The 18,077-nt window shown below is 41.0% G+C and overlaps 1 protein-coding gene across 1 annotated transcript; it reads left to right on the top strand.

Moving 5' to 3' along the window:
- Positions 1–12,212: 12,212 nt before the first annotated feature.
- Positions 12,213–18,077, top strand: si:dkey-106l3.7. The gene is made up of 6 exons (XM_031742538.2): positions 12,213–12,889; positions 14,902–15,063; positions 15,293–15,467; positions 15,593–15,675; positions 15,817–15,914; positions 17,644–18,077. The coding sequence occupies exons 1-6, from the start codon at positions 12,275–12,277 to the stop codon at positions 17,723–17,725; spliced, it is 1,215 nt and encodes a 404-aa protein (XP_031598398.1). The 5' UTR covers positions 12,213–12,274; the 3' UTR covers positions 17,726–18,077.

Below are 18,077 nucleotides of genomic sequence, written 5' to 3' on the forward strand. Positions count from 1 at the left end.
CCTGCAATCATCTCTTGTATCACATTGAAGCCTAGTAGTGGGCTGCTCAACCCTCCGCGACTTACTAGCATGGGAACATGAATAGCAACTGAGCCATGTCTGCTACTTGTGATCTCAAGAAAAACTTCTATCCACCCTTCAAACGGCACATCTGTCCCATTAGCTGCAGTGACTTTGAGTGCGTGGTCTGCGAGTAGACTTTCCAGTGGCCTAATTGTCACATTTGGCAAGGCTTTTTGCACCCCACTATCCAACAACATTTGAAGTTTGACCCCATCTAGATAACAAGTTACCATACACCTACCCCCAATCAGCTGGGCAACACGCTCCCTTTTGGAGACTTGACATGATTTGGAGGTCTTGGTTGAAGATGGAATTTTCTCTTTGGGGTGCAGCTTCTCTGGGATTGGGGACTCTGCATTCTCCAAGGTCACTGGTGGTCCCTCCCCAGCGACCTCACCCGGTTTCCCGACAGAGTTCCCTTTTGTAAGCAGCCAATAGCTCTGTGTCCCTCTTTTCCACATCGGAAGCAGTGTGAGCAGGTGTCATTTCCTTGGGATACACATTGGTGACATTTCCCCTTAACTTCAGGCTTGGCTGACTGTTTTACATGTGGCAAAGGGTTGTAAGTGTTTTCTGTTGCCACATTCACTACCGGTGTGAGGGCTTTCTCCAAACTTTTGGCCAAAGATGACACTTGGGCTGTTAACTCCTGTATAGCACTGCGATTGGCCTGCACCTCTGCCTGCACCTGAATGGCATTCTGTTTGTCACTGTCCAGCTGGGCTGTATTGATACTGATTGCTTTTTGTTTGCATACCTGTCCCAACATGGTTTTCCTCTCGGTGTCCTCCCTCAGTGATCTTGTGATCACCTCGAGTATAAAGTCATCAGTCACATTCATGTCTGAAATATGTGGTTGAAGATCTCGTCTGATATATGAGCATTTTTCATTCATCCCCTGGTAAAGTGAATGAAGAAACACTCCCTGCACCAGTTTGCTATCATATTGGAAGTCTGTACCTTGTTTAGAAGCAAACATTATACGCTGCTTGACCCCCATTAGTCTATACATAAACTGTTGTGGACTTTCTTTGTCATGTTGCTTTGCGTTACTTAGTTCCTGGAACAATTCAGTACTGCTCTTATCCCTAAGGTGTGCTTTAAGGAACCTTTTTAACTCAGCAAGGGTCAGGGTGTCTTTGGTCATGAGCATGTCTTTAAAGGTACCAGGCTTAATTATCTTGAGAACCGTTCTTAAGACCTCAGCTTCTGAGAACCCCTCAGCCAGACCTTCATCAATTTGTTTACATAGACAGTTAAAACTCAAATCAGAAGCTGAGTCTGAGATTTGACCATCATGTATCTTAAATTCTCTATGTGGTAACAACGCAGCAACATCTGTCAGTTTTACTAAACCAGTTACAGGATCAGCAATCACTGATGTTGGGATACTCTTTTTCATTCCTGATGCTATTACTGCTGGTTCAGTCTCTGATACAGAAACAGCATCCCCTTCATCAGATGCTTGACCAAGTTCAACAGTTACCTGGGGTGCTTGCAGGTCATCAATGAGGTCACGAAATGCAAGCAGACGAGACTTTTTTTGCTGAAGCATATAGTTAGGGCTGGACCAGGTGACCCTGAATCCTCCCTTAGTTATGCTGCAATAGACATAGGCTGCCGGGGATTCCCATGATGCATTGAGTTTTTCCTTTCCAGTCACCTTTCTCACTCACTATGTGTTAATAGACCTCTCTGCATCGAATCATATCTGTTATTAATCTCTGTCTCTCTTCCACAGCATGTCTTTATCCTGTTTTCCTTCTCTCACCCCAACCGGTCGCAGCAGATGGCCGCCCCTCCTGAGCCTGGTTCTGCGGAGGTTTCTTCCTGTTAAAGGGGAGTTTTCCTTCCCACTGTCGCCAAAGTGCTTGCTCATAGGGGTCATATGATTGTTGGGTTTTCTCTGTATTTATCATTGTGCTATCTACTGTACAATATAAAGCGCCTTGAGGCGACTTTTGTTGTGATTTGGCGCTATATAAATAAAATTGAATTGAATTGAATTGAGACATGCCCTGATCTTCGAGGCTCTTCAGTCGTTTACTTCTCAGAAAGTCAACAATAAAGTCAAAGAGCTCCACCTCAGTTGCATCCTCACCGGGAACATCTTCCACCTCTTCTTCTTGACACAATACTGCAAGTTTATGTAGCAGGTCCCTGTTAGCGGCTCTAGTCAGCTGATGAAGCAGGTTCTGGATCTCCCACTGTAGGTCATGCAGAGTGGCCATGTCTGGATACCTGATGTCAATCGTTACTAATGCTGTGCATCAGAGGGATATGGATCCCGCAATTCTTGGCTGATTAGCACCTGACCGCCATGGTGCTAATCCCGGACGAGCCCCCAGAATTGTTGCCTCCCTAAGATGATGACCAGAGGGGCAACTGGTTTCCTGTTCAACGTGTGGTGCTGTGATAAAGAATAGAAAAAGGGACACACGTTGAGCTGGTGTCAGTTTCACAACAGGAAGGTTTATTCTTCCTCTGTGCCCCAAAACGCTACTCGATACCACTGCACGTAATGCGCCCTCTAGCGGCTGGATGCAGAATAGCATTGTAAATGACAGGTACAAAATTACAATCAGAACAAAAACCTTTGGGGGCTGTTTTCCCCAGTTTATTTCTGATACCAGATTTTACTAGAAAGCTATTTTCAACTCTCTACAACTGCAACAACATGAGAATAGAGCAGCTGCGAGAGAATTCAACATTAATGGTAGGGAAGTGGAGGAAGCAAGAAGAATGAGTTGAGTAAAGTTTGACTTATGTGACTGTTTTGTTTCGCTTAATGCACCTTATAATCCGGTGCACCTTATGGGCCGAAAAATACAGTACATTTAAACACTTACATTTCTTAAATATTTTGCAGTATTTCTTCTCTTAACCTAATATACAGATCTGCGGCACCAAGTGGATCTCCTGGAGCATCCCATTCATTTTCTACCATCAGCAGACAACAAAGTTGAAAGACTGTTTCATCACAGGGATTTTGACCTTTTTGCGTACACTCTTCCATACACACATTTATCTCCTCCATCGAAATAGGTTTCAGTCTATCCTCAGCACTGTGCAGCTCTGGAAATGAGTACATCACTACTGGTCAACCCGATGCCACACTACCACTTGGCCAGATTTTGTGCCAGTTCCATGTGTTCACAACTTCATCAAGTTCATCCTACATGAAAAACAGCAGAGTATAAGTGTATGAAACAGACCATGTACCAATAACTTTAGCCAAAGTTGAGGCTTATTAAGTTATTAATCAACAGACATAGAAAATGACCTCTAATTAATGTTAAACCAAGCAGCAACAACAAAATAGCACTTTCATCAAACAGCACATGGTGCACAGAATGGTGCTACATGATTCTACTGTTGAATACATAGCCCAAAATGTTATACTCAATGTGTAATAATTCCACAATATATTTTCAATATAGAATTAACCAACTGATAAGACTGCTTTCTGAAGCCATGCCCAAAGGACCACTAGGGAACAGACTCCTATTGAGAATAGAAATATTGTACTGCTATTATTTGCTGCTATTTTTATAATCATCATTACCATTTCATGTTAATAGTGATGTTGCATTCAGATGCATTCAGATGTTCAAATATATTGGTATTATATTAGTCTTTATTACAGGTCCAAGAAGAACCACTTCAAACCGTGGAGTTGAATCTATAATTTTAAATGTTTTTCAATGCTCCTATATAATAATCTTAAATGTTTCTGTGTAGACTGCAGCGACAGGAAGTACATGTTTTTGAAGTTACATGCTTTTGCAGAAGTGAAACTGAAAGCAGAGTGAGTGCAAGCCAAAGAGCAGGGTGTTTATTATGCATTTATTGCGGATTAAGCCTTAAGTAGTGGTGGTAGATTGAAACAGTTGTCTTATATATTTTACATATAAGTCAAGATCAGTACACACAGGATGGCTTTAGCCTGGTTGCTTGAGTTGAGGTCAACTAAGGTGCAGAGAGCATCTGCGCACAGACAGACGTGACATACACATACAGACACAAATAGAGAGGTCACGACACGTACGCAGTACACAGCATGCACGCGCCCCCGCACGTGCACGCACACACACATACACACCATAGTAGATCTATTTTGGTAGGGCAGAAGTGAAGATGTATTTTGCTGCAAGTGCAAATTGTGCGGCGTATTGTCAGATGCTTACAGGAAGTGCACCTGATGTTCGGGGAGATAAGGAGGCGCTCATGGTGCGACACCGGGATGGAGATGAGACATGATGTATTTTAAAAATATGTTAAAAGTTAGCAGGAACATTTGTGGTTTTGAGTGACGTATGCTTTGTTTAAATCTGCCTAGCAACAGAAAAGGGGGCTGTACTATCTTAACCCTATAAAACCGTTGTCTGAATATGGTAAAGCAGTTCAATACTGATTGGGTTGTTGAACTCACACATGTGTAATTCATTAAAATGCCGTCTACATTGTAGACGCCTGGATCTGTGGTTATTTATGGATTCCTCTCTCAACATTTGAACCTAACACTCCCTAGACCATGTGGCAATAAAAACAAATATGCTCCATACACCTGTGCTGAGAAAGGTGCACGTACTTCCACTGATAACATGAGTACAATTCCATCAAAGTATTAAAATGGAATCCCAAAAAGTTGATTCTGGACGTAGCGTTTTCAGTGTGAGAAATGTGTTTTGTCAAACATCATTCCTTACTTGGCTGATTGAGCATGCATCAAGACATATTAAAATGGAAATAAAATTCATATTTCATTTAAAGAAAAATAACTATTCATAATTTCTAATAACATATGTTCTACTTTTGCAGCTTAGACATTACAGAGCATGAGCACACACACTTTTACCCGAATAAGGTTAAGAAAGCAGAATTGGATAGGACTTTTTCCAAAAAATCTCCTGTGAAGTGACCATCATCCTGAAAAGTTTAAATAAGTTCATCCAAAATTGTGCACTTTGTTTGCGTAGGGTAGCCCACCATCCTTCTATACTAGGGGTCCCCAATCCCAGTCCACGAGGGCCGGTGTCCCTGCAGGTTTTAGATGTGTCCTTGATCCATCACAGCTGATTTAAATGGCTAAATTACACCCTCAACATGTCTTGAAGTTCTCCAGAGGCGTGGTAATGAACTAATCATGTGATTCAGGTGTGTTGACCCAGGGTGAGATCTAAAACCTGCAGGGACACCGGCCCTCGTGGACTGGGATTGGGGACCACTGTATATGTTGGTTGGCCATACTTCTTCCATAAAAGAAACTTTTCTCACCTGCAAAACTGTCTGTGCGTTTTCTCCATAAAAACTTCTGCATTTGTTCGACACAACCATTTTCTGTGCCTCTGTCAGCACGTATCCTCTCTAGACATCCATTGACGCATGAAACTGTTTTCAGAAAATAACTTGCAATCAATTTAGGGTTATTGTTCATGGTACAAGCCTTCATCCATAAAACATAGCAGCTAAAGCCATCTATGCAGCCCCCGATAGCAATGCCATATGGTTTTAACTTGTCATAGCCATCCATGTGCCAAAGTGCATTTGGCCCTCTGCAGTTGTACTGACATCTTCTCAACCATCGAGCTCGTCTCAGTTCCACACCTCAACCAATTTGATTATGCATCTTACAGTATCTTGTGACACCAGAAATCCACGTTTAACTGCACGAAGATGTAGCCAACAATAACCTTGCGTCTGTCCACTAGTCATGATCTTTTGTTGGACAAAGGCTAGCACTTCTTCCAAGTTTGATTGATTCTTCCTACTAAAAAGTTCAAGTCTTTTACAAATTCTCTTTAGAGTTCGAACACTTATAATTGTCTGACTAGTATGTGCTAAAATTGCAAGTATTTCTTTGTTACTGAAAGAAAGTCTGAAGTACAGCCTGATTAAGTCATCCAAATTTGACATTTCAGCCACCGTTTCTCTCACTTTGAGAGGTGAACTTTTTGCATAAGTCTTAGTTTTCTTTTTGAAAGTGGTCGCTTACATTTGCAGAAATGAAAGAGGGCAATTCGGTCTCCGTAGGAGGGATTGTAATTTGCCGAAGTTGTGTCATCCATCAGTGCTATGACATCACAGTCAATCTGCACACAAGAAGAAAGAAAAGACAGTCATTTTCCTCAATGTTTACACTGCAAAGCAATATTAAGGGTAAGCCTCTTAGGTCACCGCTAATGGAGGAGGAAAGTACTGACTGTAGTTATCAGAAAATCTATCTGTTGCATGCAGGGAGAAATACAGTAATGGAAGAAGAGAGCTAAGGCATAGCCTTTCAGTAAATAGTAAATCCTCTCCTGTATTTAAAAAAGGCAGGACTGGATTGGTTATAATGTAGGTACAATAATGCAGAGTCATAAATATACAGTCCATTTAGTTAATTAGGCAAAGGTATTAAACATAGAACACAAAGTAACAGTGGAAATCACTCTTTGGCACAACATTGGGATTATCTCGTTATTTATTTATTTTTGTGTTTATAGGCACAATATGTCTGATCTGTGACTTTCTGCATTTTCATTGGTTGTGTGAACAAACGTCACATCACTCTGAGGTCAAAGTTCAAGGCGGGGTGCTCCCCAGCCAGCATTTTTTCTTTTTCTATAAAAAATTTAAATATTAAGTTTATTTTTTTACTGGTAGTGAACTATGAATGTAACCTACCATTTCCACATGTAGGCAATAACTGCACTGCGCAGCTCAGAGTATAAGATATGATTTCAATCTTGAGCTGACATACATCACACAGTGCAGGAGAATGATTATGTGATTCTGACATTATAAACAGTTTGCTCATTTCTTCCAACACTGTACCACTAACATATACACAGTTACATGCACAACATTAGTTTGTGTTAGCTAATATGATGTGAGGGGATCTTCAGTCGACCACGGTCACAACAACCGGGGATCGGTGGCTGTGTATGAACGCCATTCATTTTCATGAGTGAAATACATAAATATATTTCACCATAAACCTTCATTAAAGTTTCTCTCCTCTGCTGTACTAAGTGTAGCTTACTTGTACACAGCAAATGTATTACTCATATTGGTAGCCGGGTAGCATCTGTAACACAGCTCCGCTTAATTGCCTTGGAAAACATTCAAATAGTAGAACAATAAAATAAACAGAACATTGCTAATTTTGAGGGCGTATTTCTTCATGTCGGTTCGGTGGAAGCAGTGCTCGGCCTCCTGGTTGCACTGTGGTGTTTACCACTTGCTACGGAGAATCAAATTGAAACAAACTGATGGAGCTCAGAGTCCTGATGGAACCAACAAGAGCACCGAAACCTCTCCCGACAGAAGACTTTAAAATGCCTGCTAGGAAGTGTACAGTCTGTGGTCCGATGATTTTATAGTGCTCTCTAACAGCGCTGAGACGTTTCTGTTCAGCCCTGTTAACAGATTATTGGCTCCATTTATCGCCCCCCCCCCAAAAAAAACCCTTTGTAGTCGAGTAAGCAGCATTTCATCTCAGAGAGAGTTTCAAATGATAGCTTTCTTCTTATAAGTAATGTTTTATACAAATATACACAAACAAAAATAATAATAAAATAAAATAAAATTCTGGGAAAACGCTCAAGGACGACCCCTAGTGACTATCAGCTGGAAGGACACGTGACATGATGAAGATAAGTGTGAGAAAGTTTCAGAAATTGTTTTCAATGGAAAGAAGATGAACTGTGGATATGTTATTCTGGGAAGACACACAATATGATTAACTAAAGCTCCTGAGAGGGATTTTTCAAGAGACTTACTCAAAAGTGATCATAAATTATAGATTAAGCAGTAACACTATATAATATGACCAAGGCTGTAAATCCCCCTGTAATTAAATAGAATGTCCATCCATCCATCCATCCATTCGCTTCCGCTTATCCTTTTCAGGGTCGCGGGGGGCGCTGGAGCCTATCCCAGCTGTCATAGGGCGAGAGGCAGGGTACGCCCTGGACAGGTCGCCAGTCTGTCGCAGGGCTAACACACAGGGACAGACAACCATTCGCACTCACATTCACTCGCACATCTACACCTAGTGGTAATTTAGATTATCAAATTAACCTATCCTCGTGGGCAGCACGGTGGTTAGCACTGTTGCCGCACAGCAAAAAGGTCCTGAGTTCAATTCCACCATCAGGCCGGGGTCTTTCTGTGTGGAGTTTGCATGTTCTCCCCGTGTTTGCGTGGGTTCTCTCCGGGTACTCCGGCTTCCTCCCACCGTCCAAAGACATGCAGTTTGTGGGGATAGGCTAAATAGAATGTCAAAGTATTTTATTTCAGATTAGAATTTAATTATATTTACATACAAATACTTAAAAGTCAGAGTTCTATGGGAAAAAAAGAAAGAATTATACTGTAAGTACGTTTTAAGTATTGTGTAAGTAATTGTACGTAGTGCACGAGTAATTCTAAGTATTGCATAACTTCTTGTATTTTACAGGAAAGGAAGCACACAGTATTGTGTAAGTAATTGTAAGTACTGCATAATTTCATGGTTGTTTAGCAGAAAAACAAACATTATTTCCTCATGTCTTACATTGTTAAGATAAGCTATACTTCTCAGGGTGCGGTTCATGTTATGGAGTGCATTAATCTTCCCTTTTTACATCTGTATTTAATAATCATTATGTTAATGTGCATGACTGATGTTCCATTAATGAGTTTATAATAGGCATTTAGTAGGAATTTAGAACAGTTTATTGTTAATTCTGACAAGTTCAGTTTTGGTTTCGATTATAAGTAAAAGTAAATCTAAGTATTACTTAGAATGACTTACGCTGTACTTAAATTTACTTTAATCTAGTGTACCTACCTTTAAATAATTGTAGGTAAATATTATTTACTTTTGAATTTGAGATAAAACACAAAATTCAACCCTATTACAGCAGAATTACATGCTTAGTCACGGGCTCTATTATAAAGTGTTACATTCAGTGTCTTCCCAGACGATACTTTATCCTTGTAAAATGGGAAATAGTTGCAGTGATTTATTGAAACATGCACACATGCATGGAAATACAATATGCAAGGCAAAAACAGAGTTTGTACAATTCAAATAAGCCTAAAAGTCAACATGTGGTATGCCAAACTTTATTCTTCAACACAACCTGAATACAGACGCTTTTACTGGATTGGCAGTGTGTTCAGCATCATTGGCCCAAAAAATAAAACTGCTGCTAATCTGACACTTTCAGGTGATACATAATGGATCAAAATCTGATACTTTTCAGTGCATCCCAAACCATGACAGAGCCTCCACCATGTTTTACAGATAGTTGTACATACTCACTTTAAAAAAAGATTTTTTTTTAAAGTTTTAGATTAATCACTTCATAAAACCTGTTGCCACTGATTTTCAGTCCAGTTGTTGTGTAATTTGCCATACCTGATCCCCTTTTTCCTGTTTCAATTCCTTAAGAATTACTTAATGACAGCTGACTGAAGGGCCAGCTCAATCTCTCCCGTCCTACGTCAGGTATTTGCTGAATTATTTTCTTATTTCTTAAGGCCATAACTTTCACATACTGTTTATCTGCTATAGTTAGCTTTTTCAGACCTTTCATAACATCTTTTGTGGTCCAGTTCCCTCGGATTTTTTTCTATATATCTATATATATCTATGTATATATATATATATATATATAGATATATATATATGTATATATGTAAAGCTCTATGTGAATCACATTGGTGAAAAATTGATTCTTTGCTAAGTTGTGTGCTAGTTCTTGAGTTGGGTGCTTTTTTTTAAGTCCTTAAATGAATCAAGGCTTAGTGTTAAGTGGCTTAAAAGACAAAAAACACAAACAAAACATTCCTCTGAGTGAAAAATAAGTAAGAAAAACTTTGAAACACCTTCCAAAATCTGGAGAATTATTGCTCAATTGCTAAAAAAAGGACAGGTTAGGTGACAGGTGAGAGGTAGCTCAGTACTTTTGCACAGTACTAAGTTTAGATTAAAAAATGTACTAATGCAGAATACAATGTGAGAAATACAGAGATGTTTGGAATATATATATATATATATATATATATAAGATAAGATAAGATAAGATAAGATAACCTTTATTAGTCCCACACGTGGGAAATTTGTTTTGTCACAGCAGGAAGTGGACAGTGCAAAAGTTATGAAGCAAAAATTAGAATAAAATAAAATAAGAATAAATACAGTACACAACTGTACAGAATAGAATAAAATAAAATACTATATACAGTAGAATAAAATAGAATAAAATATACAATGAGATAAAAATAGAGTACAAATGCTATATACAATTGAGTAAAAATACAATGATGCCAGAAAAGATTATTGCACATTAGTGTTATTGCACATTTGTGGATGTGTGTGTTTGATCAGTTAAAGTCTTTATTGTGGAGTCTGACAGCAGTGGGGAGGAAAGACCTGCGAAATCTCTCCGTCCCACACCGTGGGTGCCGAGTCTCCCACTGAAGGAGCTGCTCAGTGCTGTCACAGTCTCATGCATGGGGTGGGAGATGTTGTCCAACAGGGATGACAGCTTAGCCACCATTCTCCTGTCACTCACCACCTCCACTGGGTCCAGAGGGCATCCTAGAACAGAGCTGGCCCTGCGGATCAGCCTGTTCAGTCTCTTCCTGTCCCCGGCGGAGATGTTGCCGCCCCAGCAGACCACACCATAAAAGATGGCTGAGGCCACCACAGAGTCATAGAAGGTCTTCAGGAGTGGGCCCTCCACTCCAAACAACCTGAGTCTCCGCAGCAGGTACAGCCTGCTCTGCCCTTTCCTGTAGAGGGCGTCTGAATTATGAGTCCAGTCCAGTTTGTTGTTCAGATGAACACCAAGGTACCTGTAGCTGTCCACAGCCTCGATGTCCATACCTTGGATGTTCAGTGGTTGCAGTGGAGGATGTTTGTGCCTGCGGAAGTCTACCACCAGCTCCTTGGTTTTACTGGCATTGATCTGGAGGTAGTTCAGCTGGCACCAGTCCACAAAGTCTTGAGTCAGTCCTCTGTACTCCTTGTCGTCCCCATCAGTGATGAGGCCGACTATTGCAGAGTCATCAGAGAACTTCTGCAGGAAGCACTGGGTGGAGTTGTGGGAGAAGTCTGCAGTGTAGATGGTGAAGAGGAACGGAGCCAGAACCGCTCCCTGTGGGGCCCCATACTGCAGACGACCCTGTCCGACACACAGCCCTGAGTCCTCACATACTGTGGTCGGTCGGTGAGGTAGTCCAAAATCCAGGTAGTGAGGTGATGGTCCACTCCAGAGTTCTCCAGCTTGTCCTTCAGAACCGAGGGAAGAATGGTGTTGAAGGCACTGGAGAAATCAAAGAACATGATTCTCACAGTGCTCCCAGCGGTCTCCAGGTGAGCGAGGGAACGATATACGATATATATATGTATATATAAAAACGACTGAATAAGTATCCTTAAAAGTTATTTACCGAGTGGGATGACGTTTTCAAGTAAGGAAAATATTTAAAATTAGCATTTATCAGGATGACAACAAACACTGCTGTGAGAACCAAATGTACGGGCTCGTCTGTTCAGTGTTTCCAGGATTGCGAAGGAGCCTTTGCATTTGCTCAGATGACCCGTGCTGTCACTGCTCACCTGGGGAATGCAGCAGACATGACCGTCCGTGCTGCACATGCCTACGGGATTAGATAAACCTGAGTTTTGTGAAGTGACGAAGCAGCGTTTATCAATCAAGCTCTTTTGCTTGCACTGAGGAACGTCAGTATGTTTCCACTTTTATCTCGTGGGGGTAACATAAATGGCAGCTCTCAAACATGATTTACCTTAAATATCAGCATTCCTTCATTTCTACCTCACTTTCTTAGAAGCTCAGTGCATGTTATTATTATTATTATTTCACCTGTAATTACACATGATTCCCAGGTTGAAGATGTGTGGCCATGCTGGGGCTTGCTCATGTCATATTCTGGATGTTGTTACAGGTGTGAGGACAAATGCAACATTTCAGCTGCATTGCATCTGAGTCACCTTCTTTTCCAAGTAATTAGCGACAGGAAAGAGCAGGTATCAACATGCAGCTTCATGCTGTGACCGGGATGGGCGTGGTGAAGGTGCACAGGCGAATCAGAAGGCATGTTGTGAATTCTAGTTCATCTCTGTAAATGACTGCGTGGGTTGTCTGAGCTGGTGCCTCGCTCATTTTCCTCTTTCAGACCTGGCAGCACAGGTGCAAAGGACGAAACAAGCATGAATCTGTACAAGAGCTTTGGAAACCTCATGGAGACTTGGGTAACTGAAGAAGACACAAGTCCCGACTCAGAGTGGCTTCAGCGCAATGCTAAAGACCCTCCAACACCTTCCTCAGAGATGGAAACAAACGGGCGCTCAGAATCAGTGGACTCTGGAGTGGAGACGGCCAGCTGTGACACATGTTTTCGTGGTACATCCTCCTTTGCCTCAACAGAAATAGAAGGAGAAGATCTCACTCCAGCATTAACAGCGCAGTCTCCTGTGTTCTCCTCTCCCAATCCCACCTGCTCCTCTTCTTCATCCTCGCTTCTATGTTCCAGCAGCGCTCGGAAAGACTGTACTGCCTTGCACCTTAAATTAGAGCAAGCGTTACAAAGGACTGAATCTATGTATTCAAAGGGCAACTCAGAGCCCCCAGCACCAGAAGAAATGCTCAGTCGGCGGCCTCAACAGTCTTGTTCTATCAAACGGCACACATCGGAGTTAGTAAGAGGTCAAAGATCAGACAGACTTGACCAAAGAAGGACAGTCAGTCCACCTGTTTCCATTCAGCCAATGTCAGAAATGTGCACACGGACTCAGTCTATGAAGAGTAACAGGCGGACATCAGAGGTGAGATGCTATTCTATCATGAACCAAGCTTTAAATCTTTTAAGATTTTGTGTGTTTTCCATAGTGATACTCTATCACTCAAATCTTGTGTCTGGTTTCTGTTTGTGCTTTTCTGGGGCCAGTTTCGGGATGACATAATTTAGTCACGGTTACATGTACCATCTTGCACGGCACAAGCCAGACATTAGAGGAACAGTTGATAGACTGTACAAGAGGTTTAACAGGCCCTCCACTTTTTCCGGAGGGTTGCAACACAGAAAGCTGCTTTCATATTCAAAGTAAGGCAGGCATGTCATTAATCAGACGGGATCTCTTTCAACAATCTTTCACAAGACCGTCGTCGGCGCATGGGCTCATAAACCAGTCTGCCCAGTTAGCAGGCATGTGAGGAATGGATATAGGACATGTGGGGAGAAGTCTGTGGGGGTTTTTTTCAGAATGTGAGAGATACTTCGTTAATCAGAGGGCAGAAAAAATGGCTTTGTTTTGGAAAATGATTTTGGGTGTAGAAGATTGAGATTATTGGATTCAATTCTCGAAAAATGTGAAAACCAGTTCACGCTGACAGTGCACAGAGGTGAAGAAACTGGATTAACTGAACCATTTGAATGCATTTAGTTCACAATGCTTTGTTTTTAGCTACTGGGTGTGTGTCATAAGTTTGTTCTTGTATTCGTTTAGCCAAGCTTAAATAGCTTTGGGTAATGCAATACAAGGAAGCTACTTAAAGCCAAGTTGTTACAACTACTTAACTATATACTTTTGTAATTACATGCAATCAGATGCGTATGAATGTGTCAGTCAGATGAATGTGGGTATTCTAACTAAACAGGTTGTGATTTCCATTGTTAAGTTTTCATCTCAACTCATCTGAACTTAATAAGTTGAGAAAGTAATATGATAAATTGCTTCATTTAACATGCTAACACACTCATTGAGCTCCAAACACCACAGGCATGGTGACATTAGGCCCCTAAGAAAGCGCTATGTAAAAATTTGCAGAGAATCGCAGTAATGTTGCACAAAAAGTGGGATTTTCGTTAATCAGCAGAACTGCAGGTTAATCAGTTTAACCCTGACAGGAACTTGGAGACAGCCTAAGGCAGTTCTACTGGCAGTTAGCCACTCTGCCTCGTGGCCTAGAGGAAGCGTTATAATGTACAATGAAAAGGTTGATAGTATGACTGCCACGGCTGTTTCATCTTTTGACACCTGTTTTAATAAAAGGTAATGACTCAAATTTCTGGCATGTGCAAATGTTGGCTTCACAGCTTGTAATCAAGTTTGCAGGCGGTCACGGGACCAAAAATCCAGTTGTTGTTGTTTTTTTTAATAAAGTGTTGAGATGTTTTAAACAGGTCTGTTTCATAGTGGTGCTAAATTTTAAAAAAGGGGAATCATGGAAGAGTTTCACACTCCCAGAAGTAATATCTGCACAAAATTTCCTTGCAAATATTTTAGCCAGGGGAGGAGTTATGGAACATGTATAAAACCTAAGCCATTGTGCAATAGCTAGACTGTCTTGGCTACAACACATGGACAACAGATTTGCTGCTTCAGCATACAAATAAAACAAAAGCACTGCTCATTGAAATGGTTGTCCACTAATCACAAGGTTGCCACGTTCACCCAGGATCCCTTTACCTGGTGAAGTCGTTCCTCATGGTACCACTGAAGTTCCTGTGAATGAGAAATGCAAATTAAAGAGCATAGCTAACAGTTAAATGGTACAACATAAGCACACCAGGCCTACAGTCCTCTGTTTCGCCCAAAGCTGGTGATCAGTAAGCGGTGTGTGAGGTAGGATAAGTGACTGTAGAGGGTCCAAGTGACCCGCAGACCCTAGCTGGTTGACTCAAGTGGTGACTTACCAGTAGTATCAGCCATAGTATCAGCTTGGTAAAACCTAAACATTATCATAAATATTTTTAAGAATACATGTGTGCAGTGTATTTGTAACAAAACAGCAGGATTTTTAAGTTAACATTTGTGTTGCTCCTTGACATTTGTAGGGCTTTGGTTGCAATGAGATAAAAGAACTGAGTCCTGGGTTCATCTACCTGGAGCAGGTGTGTCAGAAGCTAGAAGATATTGCAAGGCAGCAGATGGAAAACCGAGCGCTGCATTTGCAGGCAGACGTCCTCGTAAAACAGAAAGTCTTCCAAGTGAGCCAGGTAATTCTTAATGTATGAATTCAATTCAGTTCAATTCAATTCAGTTTTATGTATATAGCGTCAAAGCACAACAACAGTCACCTCAAGGTGCTTTAATGTCTCACAGTTAAGAACTTAACAGTTTCAACAGGTAGTAAAACTGACACGAGTTAGTCAAATTAGTGATGACAAGTCTTCCTGTAATCTGGAGACCTATATGAATTAAAAAGCTCACTTTTTTTTCTTTTAGACTCCTGACATCTGTCAGACTGACTCTGTAACTGCAGAGAAGGACTTAACCACTTGTCAAAGCCTTGAAGATACAGTAAATGCAGAGCATGTTAGCAGTGAACCCAAGCAGCGGAAATACGGACATTTTCGGCAGAGATCAGCTTCAGATACAACTCTTGCCATGATGCACTTAAGTGAGTTATCATCCTACGGTTCTGTTTTTATCCTAATTACTTCTTATGGTCGTACTTTTGTCCATTTGTTGAAAAGAATGTGTACTTTCTGCGTTCATGATACCTTATGTGTGTTCCTGGTGCAGAAAAAGTGAATGCAGACTGCAGAGGGCAGCATATGAGTACACATGACTTACTGGAGGAGCTTGAGGAAGACCAAGAAAATCAGGTAGAACATGAGAAATAAAAAAGAAGAAATACATTTGTATATTATGAATTATAAGTGATAAGTGATACCTGCATTGTGTTTGTGTTTTCTAAGAAATATGTTATTTTATTAATGTACTCTTAATCTTCTTTTCCTCTTCAGGAATCCACAGTGGAGGAGACAAAAAAACCTCAAATGAACTGGAGGAAAAAAATCCTGTCTTTGAGAAGAGAGGGGTCTACTGCTTCATATAAAAGGAGGTGAGTTGTGTTATTTATAGCAGTAGCCTCTAAGGGGCCACTAGTGTTAATCTCTTATGATGCCTGATCTTCGGAGGAAATGTGTACATTCCTCCAACATGGCAACCAGCCACAGTCAGTAGCGGTTTTAGATACGGGCGACACGGGCGGTTGCCCGGGGCGGCATCGTGGTGGGGGGCGGCATCACGGGCATCGGCAAAAAAAAAAAAAAAATTGCTTGTACTCATGCTGCCCCGACATCAGCCAGCGCATATTGGGAATGGCATAGGCACCGATCGGTTTTCTATCGCCCATTTGCTGGGAGTAAGGGCGCCCTCCGTTTGCGAGGTGCACCTGCTGCTTGCGGCACAGCGAGGAGAGGGCGGGGTGGCGGGGGATTCTCTGGCTGGCTGGAGCAGCATCTAATAATCAACTCGCAAAATAAAACAAAATAAAAACAAACCAACAAACACGAAAACACCAGACATCATGATACAGACTTATAATTTGCACCGGTGTTTTTTCGAAATTCAATACGCGAAAAGTGAGCGCGAGAGCCCTCGGTGCGCCTACTCGCTGCTGAAGTCAAAGTAAACTTTATTGTCATCTCCGCTACATACAGTCGAGTATATAGAGAGACGAGACGACGGGGCTCCAGTTACAGCAGTGCAAGTAAACAAATAATAACTATAAGAAGAGTAAGAAAATAAATATACACTTTAGGACTCCTAACTCGGGGTAAAGGGATCAATGACAATTTAAAATTTATAATTTACAGTTTGATGATTTAAAGTCTCACACACAACGCGTCCGAAAGGGGAGGGGGGCGGCTGCTTCCAAATAGAGCACATTTCATTCATAATAATGTAAATCCAAGCCCATTATGTATTCATGATTTGAATCCTGGGTTGTGTGAAATCTCAGAAATACACCTTAGACAAAGTGAATCTGTGAACTAAGGTGTAGGTCTGTTAGGTTATGTTGTGGTGATCCTCGGGTTGGAGGATGGAGTGCAAAATGGAAGATGGACAAGAAAAGTTCAAAGCCATCAGGTGCTTAGTTTAGAAAAAGAGAAAGAAGAGGAGGAGAAAGCAGCAAAAGATACACATAAGCAGATGTGTGATTGGATAATGGCAGATCATCCTGAAACAATCAGAATCATACTTTATTAATCCCTAAGGAAATAATGTGGGTTACAGTTGCTCCAATAAGAAATGGTAAAAATAGTAACAGTAACAGACTAAATTCCAAACAAGACATTATGTTACAGACTTTAATATTAATTAATCATTGTCAATTGTTGATTTGTCCTGTTCTCATTGTATGATGAATTATGATGGCTGTTTGGTAGCCGTTTGCATACAATCCATACTCTCTCTCTCTTCATATGTGTGTGTGTGTGTGTGTGTGTGTTTCTCTGGCGAAATTCAGTATGGTTCCGACAACAGTTTTATGTTAATGTATAATCCTTAATATGTTTTATGTGTGTGTGTGTGGGGGGGGAGGCCAGAGGGAGTGTTCGCCCGGGGCGCCAAACAGGCTAGGACCGCCACTGGCCACAGTGATGCAGTGGTCCACAGTTAATGCATGATAGATAAGGAAGTCTTGGTGAGAGCTGATTTTCAGGCGATGCATCTGCTCCTCTTGAACATTTTGTCCTTTTTTTCATGAAACGCAGCACAAATGCAACCTCCACTTTCCACGTTCACTCGTTTCATCTCCTTCTAATGAATTTTTTTTATCTCTAAAGCCAACAGATGCAGCCATCTGAGAAAAACTCGACCCGTCGAAGGCTGAGCCAGCTGTTCAAGAGGAAAGACAAAACTGTATAAATGGACCACAGTGTCTGGCTTGATGTTTCGATGTTAGAGATTCTGAGGAGAAAAGGCTTTTCTTCAAAACTACAAGCACTTTAACCGCTTTTAAAACTACTTCCTATTCATCCATTTATGCACCATTCTGCTGTATTATATGAATGCAAAACGTATACTTGCTTCTAAAAACTTCATATTGATAAATAAAAGCAATTTCAGTACTGTTTTTTTTTGACTGGGAAGTAAATGGATAACTGGTTCTCTCATTATTTACAATTAGCATAACAAAAATGTCATTTGTTACTGTTTTTAACAATTTAAAGCAGGCTATACTGCAAATGTCAAATAAAAGAATGATGCAAATACTTCA

Source organism: Oreochromis aureus, linkage group 7 (genome assembly GCF_013358895.1).
Source record: "Oreochromis aureus strain Israel breed Guangdong linkage group 7, ZZ_aureus, whole genome shotgun sequence".
In the NCBI taxonomy this organism is placed as follows: Eukaryota; Metazoa; Chordata; class Actinopteri; order Cichliformes; family Cichlidae; genus Oreochromis; species Oreochromis aureus.